A 14,733-nucleotide genomic window follows, 5' to 3' on the forward strand; every position below is an offset into this window, starting at 1 on the left:
CCTCAACTAAAAGCTCTCCTGGAGTAGCTTGTGTTTCTTTTACTTTTGTATCTCTCTGGCATGGGATATAGTCAAACATAGACTCATGATGCTTAAGTATCTATGAAAATGGACATGAATGGATTTGCTAAGTATAAAATAAGTAAACTTTTATCTCAGGTATTTGATACTTTATTTTGCACTGTTTTCTAAATTATAAACTGGCATCTACAGATGAAACTATTGTCTTTCAAACTAGACCTTCTACAGTACAACTATTTTTGGCTTCCTAAAATGTCAAGGTAGTATAATCTAGAATTCTGAATCTAAATTTGAAAAATGGTATTTAAATTCAGCTTTGCTGAATTTCCAAATGGCTGTGGAATTGGACCTGGAAAAATGCATTTATAGTTCATCACAGTGTTGCCAGACTTAGTCATCGGTGGCAACTGAGTCCTCATGTGTTGCTGTGCGCCAGTGTCCTGGCGTCTGCACTGTTGGTTGGCTCCACCAACTGGTGAACCACACCCCTACTCCTTTCTAAGGCACCCACCTGTGAAGGCCCCAAGAGGTTTAGAAACAAGAGTGCTGTTGTTTTATCCTTAGGCAAGAGAAGAGATGGCAAAGAAATGAAAATAGGAAGTAATGAGTGACAGGAAGTGCCCATGCTCCTTCAGATCCATCCTAGCCAATTGGCAGAGAGAAGAAGTCCATTGCCAGTTACCAGCAATGAGCCAGGAGTGACCATATTATACAGCTTGGATGTGAATTTTTGGAAGAAACTACTTAGGATCTTAGTTTTCTTATTTAAAAAAAAAAACTAAAAAAGTATTAAATTAAAGAAAGCAAATAAGGAAATTACAGAACTTGAACCACTCTTTAAAATTCTCTGACCTCCAGCCTAGATGAAGTGCCCCTCCCAAGTATTCCCACAACAATCTGGGTTTGCTTCTAGTTTACACTTAAAGAACCGCGCTCTACTGGTCTGTTGATGGACTGGTTCCCTCACTAGTCTGTGAGCATATTAAGGGCGAGGAGAAATTCATTACCTTACCTCTGTATTCCCAATGCTTGGCAAAGTAACAGATAGATGATACCTCTTTGTTAAATAAACTATATTATCAAAATGCATACACTATGTTATCTAGATGTTTGCTTCAAGAGTAAGTACATCTACTTTATAATTTGAAACCATTCTTAACACCAAAGATATCGGAAGACTAAAACATCCAGGGAAACCTGGAACCCATACAGGGGATCCCCAAACTGTGCCCTTGCCTGTAAGGCTGCCATACCGTGGGGCTCATTGGATAGTGTGCATTTGTGGGTTTACACTCTCACTGATGTGCATTCAGACTGCCCTAGAGTTTGAAATACATTTTATTACCTAATAGGACACTGAAAGACAGTCAAATAGGTGATCAGTCTACTCTTATTTTAATGCCATGTGGAATTCTGTATTCCTTTCATTTCTAGCTTATTTGAAATCTGCTTTTATAAATGTAAGTTTTTTCTTCAAAATTGTTGAAGGTTGTTGTTGTTTGGGATTCTAGAAAATCCTCAGACTGATGTTCCTGAGAATTAGTTCTCTTTAATTAAAATAAAAAGCATTAGGCAAAGACCTGTCGAAACATAGAGGAAGATTTCCAGGATAAGAACCAATAATTCAAAAGGGCCCAGGGCTCATATAGGTTAATGAGAAAATAAAATTGAGTTTATAAATTTCAATGTGTATGCAAACTTTCTAGAATGAACTACTGAAATACACAAATGTGCAAACAGTTTTTCTCCTAGAAGAAAGTTTCATGACAGTTTGCAGCTTCTGGGTATATTGATTGTTTTGGGCAAGGAAGCTGTAGTCAAAATGTCTCATTCTATGATCTAAGTGTGCTCTTGTACTAGACAAGTATACAATAAAATCCACTGGATAGATGAATATTGACTAAATGGATTAAATAATGCCTCCATTCCTTTTGCCAGATAATTTGTTTGGATTAACTTTCAGCAGCAATTTAAGGCAACTTTATTTGTGATATCCTAGAATATTTCATTTCACCTAAAGGTGAAGGCTCATATTTTATCTTTGCCTATACATTAATAAGTAGAGAAACTGAGGCACACATTCCCTTTGCTGAATAAACAAGCTAGCTTATCTCACTTTTAGTCCAACCTATACTTTACGTTCTATGAGTTAGCAAATGTTCTACATTCTGAGCTCAGCATCTGCTAACCACTGTGTTCGCACAAAAGAAGTGCTCCATAGCTATCTGAGATCGAACAAATAATTTAAAATTTTGAAAACTCTAATTCTTCTTATGAATACTTTAAGAAAATAACAGGAGTATTCTTTTTCTTTATAAACATATTCTTCATGGTCACCATGTCCCCCCCTTCCTCTCCCTCTCCCACCTTCTCTCCTCCTGTCTTTGCTTTTCTTGTCTGTTGTTCCCCCTGTGAGCACAGAAATTTCCCAATGAATGCGTGTGCTGTGCATCTAGAAAGTTATTAATATAACTTCCCAGTAAAGACAACAGCTTTTCTTTCTCTCCAAAATATTACTGTGGTGTTTGTTAGGTGTTGAGATTCAGTGCATATTGAGACTCGACCTCAAAACTACAACGAATAAGGCGGCTTCTAGACAATCATGAATGTGCCTTATAGAAGATAAGCTGAACATGAAGATAAAGAGATGGATTTAGATTCTGAAATGATGGTTTTAGTCTTATTTTAAAGAGCCTATTACCTGCTCTGGAAGTGATTTGGTAGGAAATACCAGACAGAAGGGTAAAATCCATTGTCATTTTTGTTCTTCAATAAAATCACCTTCTAATTTTCAGTAGCTACAAAATAGGCATAAATTAAATCTAGGTAGATCAGGACAAAATTCGGTATTATGGGTATTAGTACAAGTCTCTAAATACTACATCTAGGTGGATAAACTTAGAAATTAAGCCTTCAGGATTAAAGCCCTAGTTTTCCCTTGCCTCAGAAGTGAGCTCCAGAGGGAATGGTGAAGAAAGAGACAGCCCTTTCGGGTCTCCTTTAGACACTTCGAAATACTTTAGAATCCTTGGTAGTAAAATGAATGGGATCAAAGAGCCATTGAGAACAGTGGAATGCTTAGTTCATTGTGAAAGAAATTTTGACTTGGTCAGGGCAGGGGCAGTGAATAAAGAATAAGTCAGTAGAGAATGAAATAGAAGGAATGAACTGACTACAATGTCTGGATTTTCTCTAGAGGCCTAAATATTCCTCTATCTCAGGAAACATAGGAAAAGAAAGCAAAATGCAGCCGCAAAGAAATCACAAGATACAGAGTTGAATTGATTCAAAAAATATCTTATTTAAAATATTTTAAATATTGAAACATATTATACATTATAAATATTTAAACATATAAAATATTTAATTTTATACCCATCTTAGTATCTCATACTGAATATTCTCTTAAAATATAAAAACAACTTTTAGTTATAAAAATGAATAAAAATGAATGTTCTTTTTAGGATATAAATATCTGTAATAAAAATCATCAGTACACGATAGTCTCACAATGTCAATTATTTTAAATTTCTGTAGGTATGGCCCACATTTGAATAGCAGTGAAAAATGAGGCTTCTCTAAAAATTATGTAATAAGCCCAGGATCAAAGCAAATACTTTTATATCCAATATGGTCTAGATCTCTTCCTTGGTACTCTTATAATTGGTTCCTTTTTATATACTATAAAGTATTATAAAACGACTCCATGATTTAAAGCTGCTAACACAAACAACTAATATTCAAGAAATTAATTCAATAAATACTCACTGGGCATCTACTATGATCCTGACACTATTCTAAAATATCAGGATATATCAATGGTCAAGCCAGAATCAGTTATATCTGTTCTTATAAAGCTATAATCCTACTATGGGGAGACAAACAATAAGTATAATAAATACAATAATATAGTAGGTTCAAAAATGATACGTACTACATTAAAAGAGAAAAAAGAGCAGGAATTGGTGGATTGAGAGTGCTATTGGTGTGTGTGTGTGTGGCAATTTTCCATTTTTTATAAGGTGGTCAGAGTAGATTTCATAGTAAAGGTGACATTTGAGGTAAGACTTGAAGGAGATGAAGGAAATCTGGAGTGTGGATACTATATATTGCTCAGAGTTTGTGGCTTTCTTACTTAATTTATCTCCAGACTACATGATACCACCTATTTGAAAGAGAAATAGCTAGGCAGATTTTGGGTTCTCTTTATTTCCAGCAATGCCATGCTGGGGAGAGATTAAGTAGATAGACTTCATTCAAAACAATTCAAAACCGTTCATGCATTTAGGTAGGCAGACACATTTGGCATAGCACAGATTGCACTTAATTTATTCACTGAGGATTAACATTTGGGAAAAGGACTAGGGTTTGCTTTAGAAATTACTGTTGAAATTTCTAGTATATTCAGTATAAGGCAAGACCAATTCTCTGTGGCTATTTTTACAACTATTCAATAGTTTGAGCTGTGTGTTTGGAAAAAAAAAAATCTATGTCAAATGCATTAGCAGACTGAAAGTTGGTTTTCCAGACAAAAGTGTAGATGAGCATTGCATGTGCATTATGTGTAGTTTTAGTTTCACATTTTGGCAACAATCATGTAGATTTCCCAATGATACATGGAAAGAAACTTAAGTAGTACCAAATATGAAAGATTTTCCTTTTTATTTTTTCCATTTTAAGCAAAGTAAAAACAGCAGTTTTACTAGTTAACTGGAAAGTCTTTGTATATGAGATTGAGAAATGTTTAATGGTTGCATTAAAGAAACTAACCACTTTTGTGAACAGTTTATCTAATCTCGTTTTATTTGTGTGCTTCCCTGAAATACTGCGTATGAGTTTTCCTCTTCTTACTTTCTCAGATTTCAACATAAATTTTCAAAATTAATTGTTCATATGTTGCTTTAGAATATAAAATATGTCTGTCTTTAGTAGAATAGAAATTTAACTCAGCTCAAATTATCCTTGAATGCCTACTCTTGTTCAGTTGGTACAATAAAAGAGAGGAAGGGGGCAGAAAAAAAGCAGTAATTTGAATAACTATCCTAGAAAGACTTTTAAACTTGGAGGGCTCATTGGAAAGTGCAAGTCTATAAGCAGATTGAAGAACAAAAGATGCAAAACTCCGCAAGCCTGTTCCAAACTCACCTACTCACCCACCCTCTCACACACTTTGAGGCTGAGGTGGAAAAATACTATCAAAGTATGTAACATCCCCCTCAACTATCCCAGGTGGCTTCATATGTATCTAATTTTTTAAATGTTGGGGATCAGATAAGGAAAGGGAAATGATGAATGTGGAATTGTTGGCGTTTGCTCAGAAGGCTCTAAAGGCAGAACTGAGTACTCTAAACGTCTTTGTCTCTCCCTTTTGATGATAAACAGTGCCTGCGAGCAGAAGGAAGGGAGGGATTTCCTTAGAAGATTCTCTGGAACTGAACCCAGCAGCTGGGGCTATGCTGTGCATTGGTGAAGGCAGCATCTGTGGTTTGGTCCAGAGGGACAAGTGGGGCTACTCTGCTGCTGCCCCTCCTTGTCCCATAAGGCATTCTCTGCCCACTTCATGAGGGCACTGGCTGACAGTTCCTGTGACTCTATCCCTTCAAAGACTTTTACAGTTAGAGAAACTTTAAATAATGTTAGTCCAGACCTTTACAACCCCAGAAGGGACTGAGGCCAGCTGGGTCAGGAAGGCTGAAGGGCTGTTATAACTTTCTGAAAATTGTTCCAAAATTTGAGCTGCTATGACTGACACAGTCTTCTTCCTTTCTGGCTAAACAGAGGTCTAGATGTCAGAGACACACTGGGCAAGAATCACCAAGTAACCCATTTCCTTTTCATTCAAAATAGGGGTCGTAAGTGCACATCGTCTCTGGGAAGTTTAGAAAGGAGGAAAGAGAGCTTTATGTGCTATCTTTTAAATAAGTACATCAATGAACTAGTTCCTTCTTTTCTTCATTCACTCATGCATTCATCCATGGAGTGAATATATTTATCAAAGACTGATTGTATGACATTGGATGTGAAGGTTACTGAGATGAACATGTCTGGCTTCTAAGGAGCTCATGGTCCAGTGGGGGAAAATGATCTGAACAAATACTGTCTGAATAAGAGATTTAAAATTTTGACATCATGTGAGCACTCTACATTATTTCTTCAAGGAGGAACTCCAGTTAACGTCTAGGGAATGTCCAGCGTAGGCTTAGGAACTTTTATTTCATATATTTTTCAAAGTCCTTAGGTAGACCCCAATAATTTAATATACAAATAGAATCACATCTCTTCTGGACAATCAAAGTTTTAACATGGCCATTTCTGTGTAGGCTTTTTTGGACAAGTAAAATTATATAAAGGAAGGTAGACCTAGGGCGTGGCCCATAGTCATCAAGCAGCAGTTCTGATGACTGAGTTTCTAATTGTCTATTACAATAAGATGGTGGATTTGGTCTGCCATCTAGTGATTAAGAATTGAATTCTTACAACTAAATTTAAAAGCCCATAAGCTTTGTGAGAAGACAAATCTATGAGGATTTATGAGAAACACGTGACAATTGAGTTACTCTCAAATAAAATCTGGTCAGATAAAATACATCTCTTATCTCTGATATGTCAGTGCCAAGACGTCTGTGGTAATGACCTCACAATGGATTGGTTCAATTTGTTGAAACATTTGGTAAGGGTAAAAGAATCCTATGGCTTGGAAGATAAAATTTTTGGAAGTTACAACACCATGGAAGATTACAAAATAATGGCAATATCAGATATTTCCCTGTCCTCCAAATTTTAAGAAAGTTAAAGAAACATAAATAGAAAAAATACAAATGTCACAATATTGTGGTTTTGAAATTCTTATTCAGATTTTATAAGAAATATTTGTTTACCCTTGTACTTTAAGACCAACAATATTTTAAGTTCTGAGCCTTAGACAAAGGTTAGTGTCAGCTCGGGTTAATTTTATGATTTGGACAGAGGAACTAGGAGAGCAGTATTGAATCTCTCAGAATGTCGTGTTAAAATTCCATTTAGTTATGTTTTTATAATATTGTCTTTCATAGAATCATTATGTCATGTCAATTTCACTGCAAATTGGCTGCAGTTTTGCTTTCTATTTTACTTTTCTTTCCATTTAAGTAAACATCTACGTAGAAAAACAGAAGGGACAACCTAATCATAAGGCGCAAAACTACCATGTACAAACCCGAGAACTGCAAGACACCCTGTATTTTCTACCTAGTGTTTCTTTGTCCATGTCTTTCATTCAAACATTAACAATGAGAGTTCACAGAGTTTCCGTGCCCTCTGTGATGCGCATGGACTTTGTGCGGGGGAAGAGAAGGCAGGGTTTAGCAGCAAATGTGGTTTCTCATCTCCTTGCCATTTAAAAGCATTCCAACTAACTTTCCACATCATCTTAACTTTAATTATAAATTCTCAGGGGAAAAGGACCAGTGATGACTCAGAGTATAAAACTAACTTTTAACACTGTCATTTAAAGAAAGTAATACAGTGGCCCACTTCTTTGTCCCTTGGATTGAGGTTGTGCTGTCTGCAACTTTCAGAAAGAGACTGACATTCTATGAGTTAACACAAGACTGAGAGAAGGTGTCTTTTATTTCCAATCCTGAAGGAGTCACAGAGAACAGAACAACTCACCCCTGAAGAGTCTCTCACACATTTTAATGATATTTAATCGACAGCATAATTGCATATCATCTTGGTTTTTGTCTGTTTTCCCTACTATTTCCGCGCATCTAATTGTTTCATTGAGATCTACTTCATAATGATAATATATATTTTTGAGAACAGAACACATACACTTTCAATATTTTGCACATGCAGTGCTGGGCACATACCTACTTAACCTTCAGTAAGGGTGTGTGAACACTTTTGTCTCACAGAGTGTGGGAAGAGAGAGGCAAGCTAATTGATCTTATGGCAAATTTCATTTTCAGCCAATGGTAATTAGTGCTTGTGATTGGATATTTCTTTCTCAATCCTAAAACTTAAAGAATAAAGTTATTCTTAATTTGTTTACTTAATGGAATTATTCAGTGGACTGTGGATGTAAGCCCATTTCTGTATAGGTTGTGTTTTGCGGAAATGTTCATCATGGAACTACATTGTTTCAAAGTGATTATTCATCTAAAAGTAACACTACTTATTTGATGTACAAATTTCTTATTTTTTTTTTCAAAATAGTCCTACAGAAAAGCAGATTAAAGCAGGAGGATTTTTTCTCCTTGGTTTAAAATGCCTATAATAGCACTAGGTATGCAGAGTCAGTGTGGTTTTGTTGATTAGCTTTGCATTATGTGATAAACATCTTTAGGTGAAAATGAAACAGATTAGAAACATCATGCTCTTCTTATGAATAGCACAGAAGCCAGGATGTGGTGTCGTGCTCTGAAAGTGGTTTTCCATTTGCCAAGTATCTGTGATGAAAGAGTAAATATGCGAAGCAAATATTCCATACAGCGATGAGAAGAACGTTACCCAAGAAAAACTCGAAGGCTAGGAAGATGGATATCTGCTTTATTCTAAACTGAAATCATTTCATCTGTAGTTCTGTATGATCATTCGAGATATTTTTTGTCAAATGATAATTTCTTTCATAAACTAATTGCAAATGCATTTTTTTTACTTTTTAGCTTTAGTTTTGTAAAGTACAAAGTTAATGCTGGTGCAATTAAGTTAGTGAACCATAATTTAGATTCATTCATCATTCATATCCATCCACTGAACAAATACTTGTTGAATGTTGACTCTGTGCAAGGTATTGTGTCAAGCTTTAGGAATACCGTGATAAACAAGACACACCTTACCTTCACGAAGTTTACTGTCTACTGGAGAAGATAAGTAAATAAATAAAATTAAACTAATTAATACTACTTGTGACAAATTTTATGAGGGTAGTGATTTTTGCCCATCTGTTCGCATTTAGTAGTTATTTAACTACCTTGCATATAATACAAAATGAATGAATGGATGAATGGATGGATGGATGAATTCTTTAAAGCATTCTATGAAGCGTTTCAGTTGGGTAAAGGAAGTCTACTTTTATAAGGTTATCAGAGAAGAATTGTGGAAGCAGGTGACAATTAAGCCAACCATAATAGTGAGCTGTGAAAGCCTGAGATGAGGGAAGGAAAAGTAGTGCCAGGCAAAGGGATCAAGTTGTGCAAGGACCAGGAAGGAGGGCAGGCCTTGGGGTTTTACAAAGGAGTTTTGAATTCAAGTAGTTGGCAAACACTTGAAGGAATTAAGCAAGGGTGATATGATCTATGTTTTGTTTTAAAAATACTATAGTTTTGTTTCTTAAAAGTCACAAAGTTAAAGATGTAATATATGTGTGTATTTTATCGTAAATATATAATAGAATTACTATAAATATGTGTGTAAATGTGTGTATGTATTTTCCAAATCTACATCAAATTTTTATCTGAATGTAGAAAAGTATTTGGCAGATATTACATAATAGCTTACCATATTGTTTTGGTCACAGCTTTTTAGGATTAATTTTGATGCAAAGATAATTAATGCATTGCCTCTATAAACTTTGCATTTCTGTTACAGTTTATAAGCACCATTAGTTTAGGATGTCTAATGGAAATTTATTCCATGAAATTCTACACTGTTATTTTCTTTTACCTTATGTTTAAAACTATTTTTAATAAACATACACTTTTTTTCTAAGTTTTTCTTCATGGTACACGAATACATGTCTTCTATTCTTGCAGGATTTACTGATCTAAAGTTTCTAGTGAGTTGAAAGTCACAAAGCATTTACCAAATACTGAAATTATATATTTTCTTTGGAGCTATTCTTTTTCTCCCCTTTTCAAATGTTTATTTTTATCCCTCCTTACTGATCTACCCATGATTAGTTATTTATACCTTCAGAAATGAAATCTTTTGGGAAGGTTTCTCTGATTAAGTATACTTACCTACCTTGGATCACTTCTTTTTTTCCACATGCTAAGATGTGAGCATCAATCATTTCATTGTGAATCACACATTGCTTTGTATGGAAATAGTAAATGAAGTAAGTTCATCTGTCTTCTGCCTGCTGAGGAAGTTGCTGCTTAGCCCAGAATTTTTTAGAACCCACAAGATGATTCACCTTCTTAAATATCTCCCAGATTCTGAAATTTCAGAAGATTACTAACCTCCTTTTTTCTTCTTTTCCTTATTCTAGACGGATATGATGAAGAAATAGCCTGCACTCAGAATGGTCAGATGTACTTAAACAGGGACATTTGGAAACCTGCCCCTTGCCAGATCTGTGTCTGTGACAACGGGGCCATCCTTTGTGACAAGATACAGTGCCAGGATGTGCTCGAATGTGCTGACCCTATAACTCCCCCTGGAGAATGCTGTCCTGTCTGTCAACATACAACTGGAGGTGGCAATACCAATTTTGGTAAGAATGCTTAGGGCCAACTCAGAATTGATTCAGTGACTCATCTTTATGGTTGCAGTGTTTTTTGCTCCCAGAATTCAGCAACCCAAGAGAATAATTAAGCCACTATTCAGTGGTCTATGAGTTAATGATTTTGCTTACCCGCTTTATCTAATATTCGTGAGGAGACAGTAATTTCCTGTCTTCTTAAAAACCAGGGGAATTTTGGCTGAATTTTGAGTGGTTATGTCTAATTTGAGAATTCCTTGTTCCACCTAAGATGGTTGTTTGTTATCCTGTCCATGCTGGATGCCTCCAAGATATTTGTTAGTTTTCTATGAAGTCCATTAACGTCCAAGAGGAGATCTAGAAAACACATTTATCTTCCCTGGTGCCAACTTTGCCCTGGGAATGGAATAATCATTTCTAATGTAATTTAGTGCCACAGTACCCTCTATTACATTGGCTCATAAATGCAGAATGACTTTAATATTGGCTAAGAAAGACAAGATAATGGAATGGGTTGCCTGTAGAAAAGAATAATATAAATTACTGGTTTTTAAAACTTTTTTGGAGAAAAGTACCTGTGTTTAATATGGACTATGTATTTGAGCACATTTGTTAAAAAGACTTACATATAAGAGAATAAGTTCATATTTATGTGTTTTAATGAACCAGGTAAGATTAATTTTGAACTTTTTGGCTATTTGTTTTAGCAGTCACGAATGGAGACTTGTAGGCATCATTGTCAAGACAGTGTCAAGACTTTATTTTTTTCCCCAAAATTCCATTGCAAATAACAAAAAATATAATGACCTATTCAAAAGTTTATTCATGGAAACAGGTGGTTTACTGATTCTCCTCTTGGATATCATTCAACAGTAGCACTGTGCCTTGAATAAATACCTGAACTCAGTTTTTAGCAATGTAATAAGGAAGATATAATGGGAAGAATTAAAAACAAGACAACTAAGGGCTATGTGAAGCAGATAGAATCTGCAAAGAAGCCCCAAGAGTGAAGTAAAATTATACCTGTGGGGATAAGTGAATACAGCCATGCATGGCTTAACGATGGTGATATGTTCTGAGAAATGCATTGTTAGGAGATTTAGTCATTGTGAGAACATCATACAGTACACTAACACAAATCTAGTTGGTATAGCCTGCTACACGCCTAGGCTATGTGGTACTAATCTTATGGGACCACCCTCATATATGTGGTCCATCATTGACTGAAACGTTATGTGGCACATGACTATAGTACATTGGGACAATGGTGGTAAGTATCAAAAAACAGAGCAAAATACACAACCTCCTACAAATAGTTGGTTTAGGAAAATCCAATTCATTCCAAGACAAATAATAAAAAAAGAGCTGGCAACAGCCTTGATACAAAGATACTATAAGGAAAAAGGTAGGAGGTTTAGCTAAATTAAAGAATACACCAGTAAATATATTACCACTGAACAGATAAACTGAGCAACCATTTCACCCTAAACTAAATAAAACTTTATGAAGTGATTGCCTCTAAGAAAGAAGGCCATAAATTAGACATACAAAAAATAATAATAATGAGGAGGAGGAAATAAGTGGAAGGAAAACCAAAACCATCATAGAGAAATGAAGATGAAATTGGAAGGAACACAAGGAGAGTTAAGACTGCAGAAATACAGTAAGGGACATAGAAAATAGAAATGAGAAAAGCAAAAAAAAAAAAATTAAAAAGTATTTGAAAGAAAATAATAGACAAAATAATATATATAGAATATAGAATAGAAGAAAGGTAAAGGATAGGCTTGCAGAAGAATCCCCAAAGAAGAAATAAATGAAATATAGCAGCAATAAATAATGATACCATACAAGAAAGTTTTTCTGAAGTAAAATTAAAGTTTAATTTTGATATTGAAAGGGTAACCAAGTGACTGAAAAAACCGGCCAGAAGAGTCAATATTGAGATATATCTTACTAAAGTTATTAAACTTTAAAGAAAAAGAAAGAAGCTTTTGGAAAATCAGAGAAAAAGACTGGGTAAGTTCTAAGGAGAAAGAAATATTCAGATTAGTCACAGATATCTCCAAAGTAACGTTGAAAGCCATGAGAGAATGCAGCACCAACTACATGTTTCTCAGTGAAAGAAATAGGTGGACCAAAGTATAAAGATAAGTCCATCCTCTCCTTCAAGTATGAAAGCTATAGAAAAAAATTAAACACATAGGAACTCTGAGAATGTTGTTTTCATAAATTTCTTGGGGAAACTACTATGGGACAAACCCGTAGTATGGGACAAACTATGGGACAGATCCAAACTATGGGACAACCAAGAGCTAATTGGAGAAACTGTCAAAGAACTGATGTGAGCATTGACATATTTAACTTTAGAAAAAGATAAAACAAAAGTGCAATTTGGGGTTACAGATGAGAATGTAAATGTTATTGAATCTGAGAATGCAGAAATAATACAAAGCATACACAATGAAAGGGGAAGACAAAAGAAGGAGGGAAGTAGAGTTGAGTTTGCTAATTCCTCATCCTTAAGAGGTGGAAGTCAGGGTGCTGGCCCTGTGGCCAAGTGGTTAAGTTCGGGCACTCCGCTGTGGCGGCCCAGGGTTTTGCTGGTTCGGATCCTGGGCACGGAGATGGCACTGCTCGTCAGGCCACGTTGAGGCAGCATCCCACATGCCACAACTAGAAGGACCTGCAACTAAGATATACAACTATGTACCAAGAGGGATTTGGGGAGGTAAAACAGAAAAAAAAAAAAGAGGTAGAAGTCAAAGAATACCATTCAAAGCTGACAAATCATGCAGAAGTAGTAGCACATTTAACACCACAAAGATAAATGCCAAAAAAGGGCATTTCCTTGTCTAAGATTGAGCTGGAAGAAAGGACGTGGGGTAGGGGCAGGAAGAAATAGGAAGCACTGGAAATTTTATTATTGATCATTTTAATGGAACTAGTATAATCTGTCTAGATAAATATAGCTCTAAGAGTAGTATATAAGAATAATGTTAAGGTAAATAGTGGAGCCAATATATAAATATTCTAAACATCAGCAGGACTAACCCACCAGACAATACAAATATTCTTGAAAACATGGTAAAACTGTTTTTAAAAGATAATGAAAAATCGACAGCTATACACTTAAATAAAAAAGAAAAAATAGGGGCCGGCCTGGTGTCACAGTGGTTAAGAGTGCATGTTCCGCTTCAGTGGCCTGGGGTTCACCGGTTGGGATCCTGGGTTCGGACATGGCACTGCTTGGCAAGCCATGCTGTGGTAGGCATCACACATATAAAGTAGAGGAAGATGAGCACAGATGTTAGCTCAGGGCCAGTCTTCCTCAGCAAAAAGAGGAGGATTGGCAGCAGCTAGCTCAGGGCTAATCTTCCTCAAAAGAAAAAAAAGAAAAATATGTGCATTTAACATTCATCTCAAAAAAATTAGAAAAAGAACAACTGAAAATAAGCAGAAGAAATTCATAAAGAAGAAACAAGTTGAAAAGTGAAAAACAGAAATACAGTAGAAATAAGTAAATTCAAAAGATTCTACAAAAAACCAGCAAAATAACTTTGCAATAAAACAAGAAATGATAGTGGAAAATGACCAAATGAAGACAAAGAACATGAAAAATAATAAGAGGCTCCTTTGCACAACTTTATGCTGATAGATTTGAAAACTTATATGAAATGGATAATTTTCTAGATCTATAATTTGCTGAAACTAGTCCTTGTAGAGGGAGAAAAACTGAGCATACAGATTTCCCTTGAAGAAATAGAGAAATTTGTAAAGTGGATAGACTTCCGAAAAGTAGCAGGTGATTTCACAGTTGTGCCAACCCATTGCATCTCAGATGATTTTAACGCTTTGTAAACGCATCTAGAACATTCAAAGAGAAGGCAAACTTACAACGTCTTGCTATGAAGGAAGTATATCCGTGATAGCAAAATGTGACAAAGTTTTCACGAAAAAGAAAACTATAGAGTAAGCTTATGAATATTTGTTTAAAAACATAAATAAGATATTAAATCTATTAACACATTAAAAGAATAATTAGTCATGAAAATGTAGAGATTATTCCATAAGTAAAAGAATAACTCAATGTTAGGAAAGTTATTAATAAAAATAATTATCTTAACAGATCTATAAACAGCATATGCTTTTCTCCATAATTGAAGTAAAGATATTTGGCAAAGATCAATAAACATTCTTGATATAGACACTTAGTGACTTAGTAATAAATGGCATTTCATTAACATGATAAAATATTTATATCTCAGCTTAAAAGCTTCATTACATTTAATAATAGAAACATTCCC

General features: G+C 35.1%; 1 protein-coding gene across 2 annotated transcripts in view; it reads left to right on the plus strand.

Moving 5' to 3' along the window:
• Nucleotides 1-14,733, plus strand: part of LOC124233469 (collagen alpha-2(V) chain) — a 402,012-nt gene that overhangs the window by 320,001 nt on the left and 67,278 nt on the right. For both annotated transcript variants that reach the window (XM_046650583.1, XM_046650582.1), the window contains one exon: nt 10,214-10,438. In XM_046650583.1, the coding sequence (XP_046506539.1) occupies nt 10,255-10,438 (184 nt within the window). In that variant the 5' untranslated portion in view covers nt 10,214-10,254. The remainder of the gene's footprint in view (nt 1-10,213; nt 10,439-14,733) is intronic.

The sequence above is a fragment of the Equus quagga genome, unplaced genomic scaffold (assembly GCF_021613505.1).
Source record: "Equus quagga isolate Etosha38 unplaced genomic scaffold, UCLA_HA_Equagga_1.0 203_RagTag, whole genome shotgun sequence".
NCBI lineage: Eukaryota > Metazoa > Chordata > Mammalia > Perissodactyla > Equidae > Equus > Equus quagga.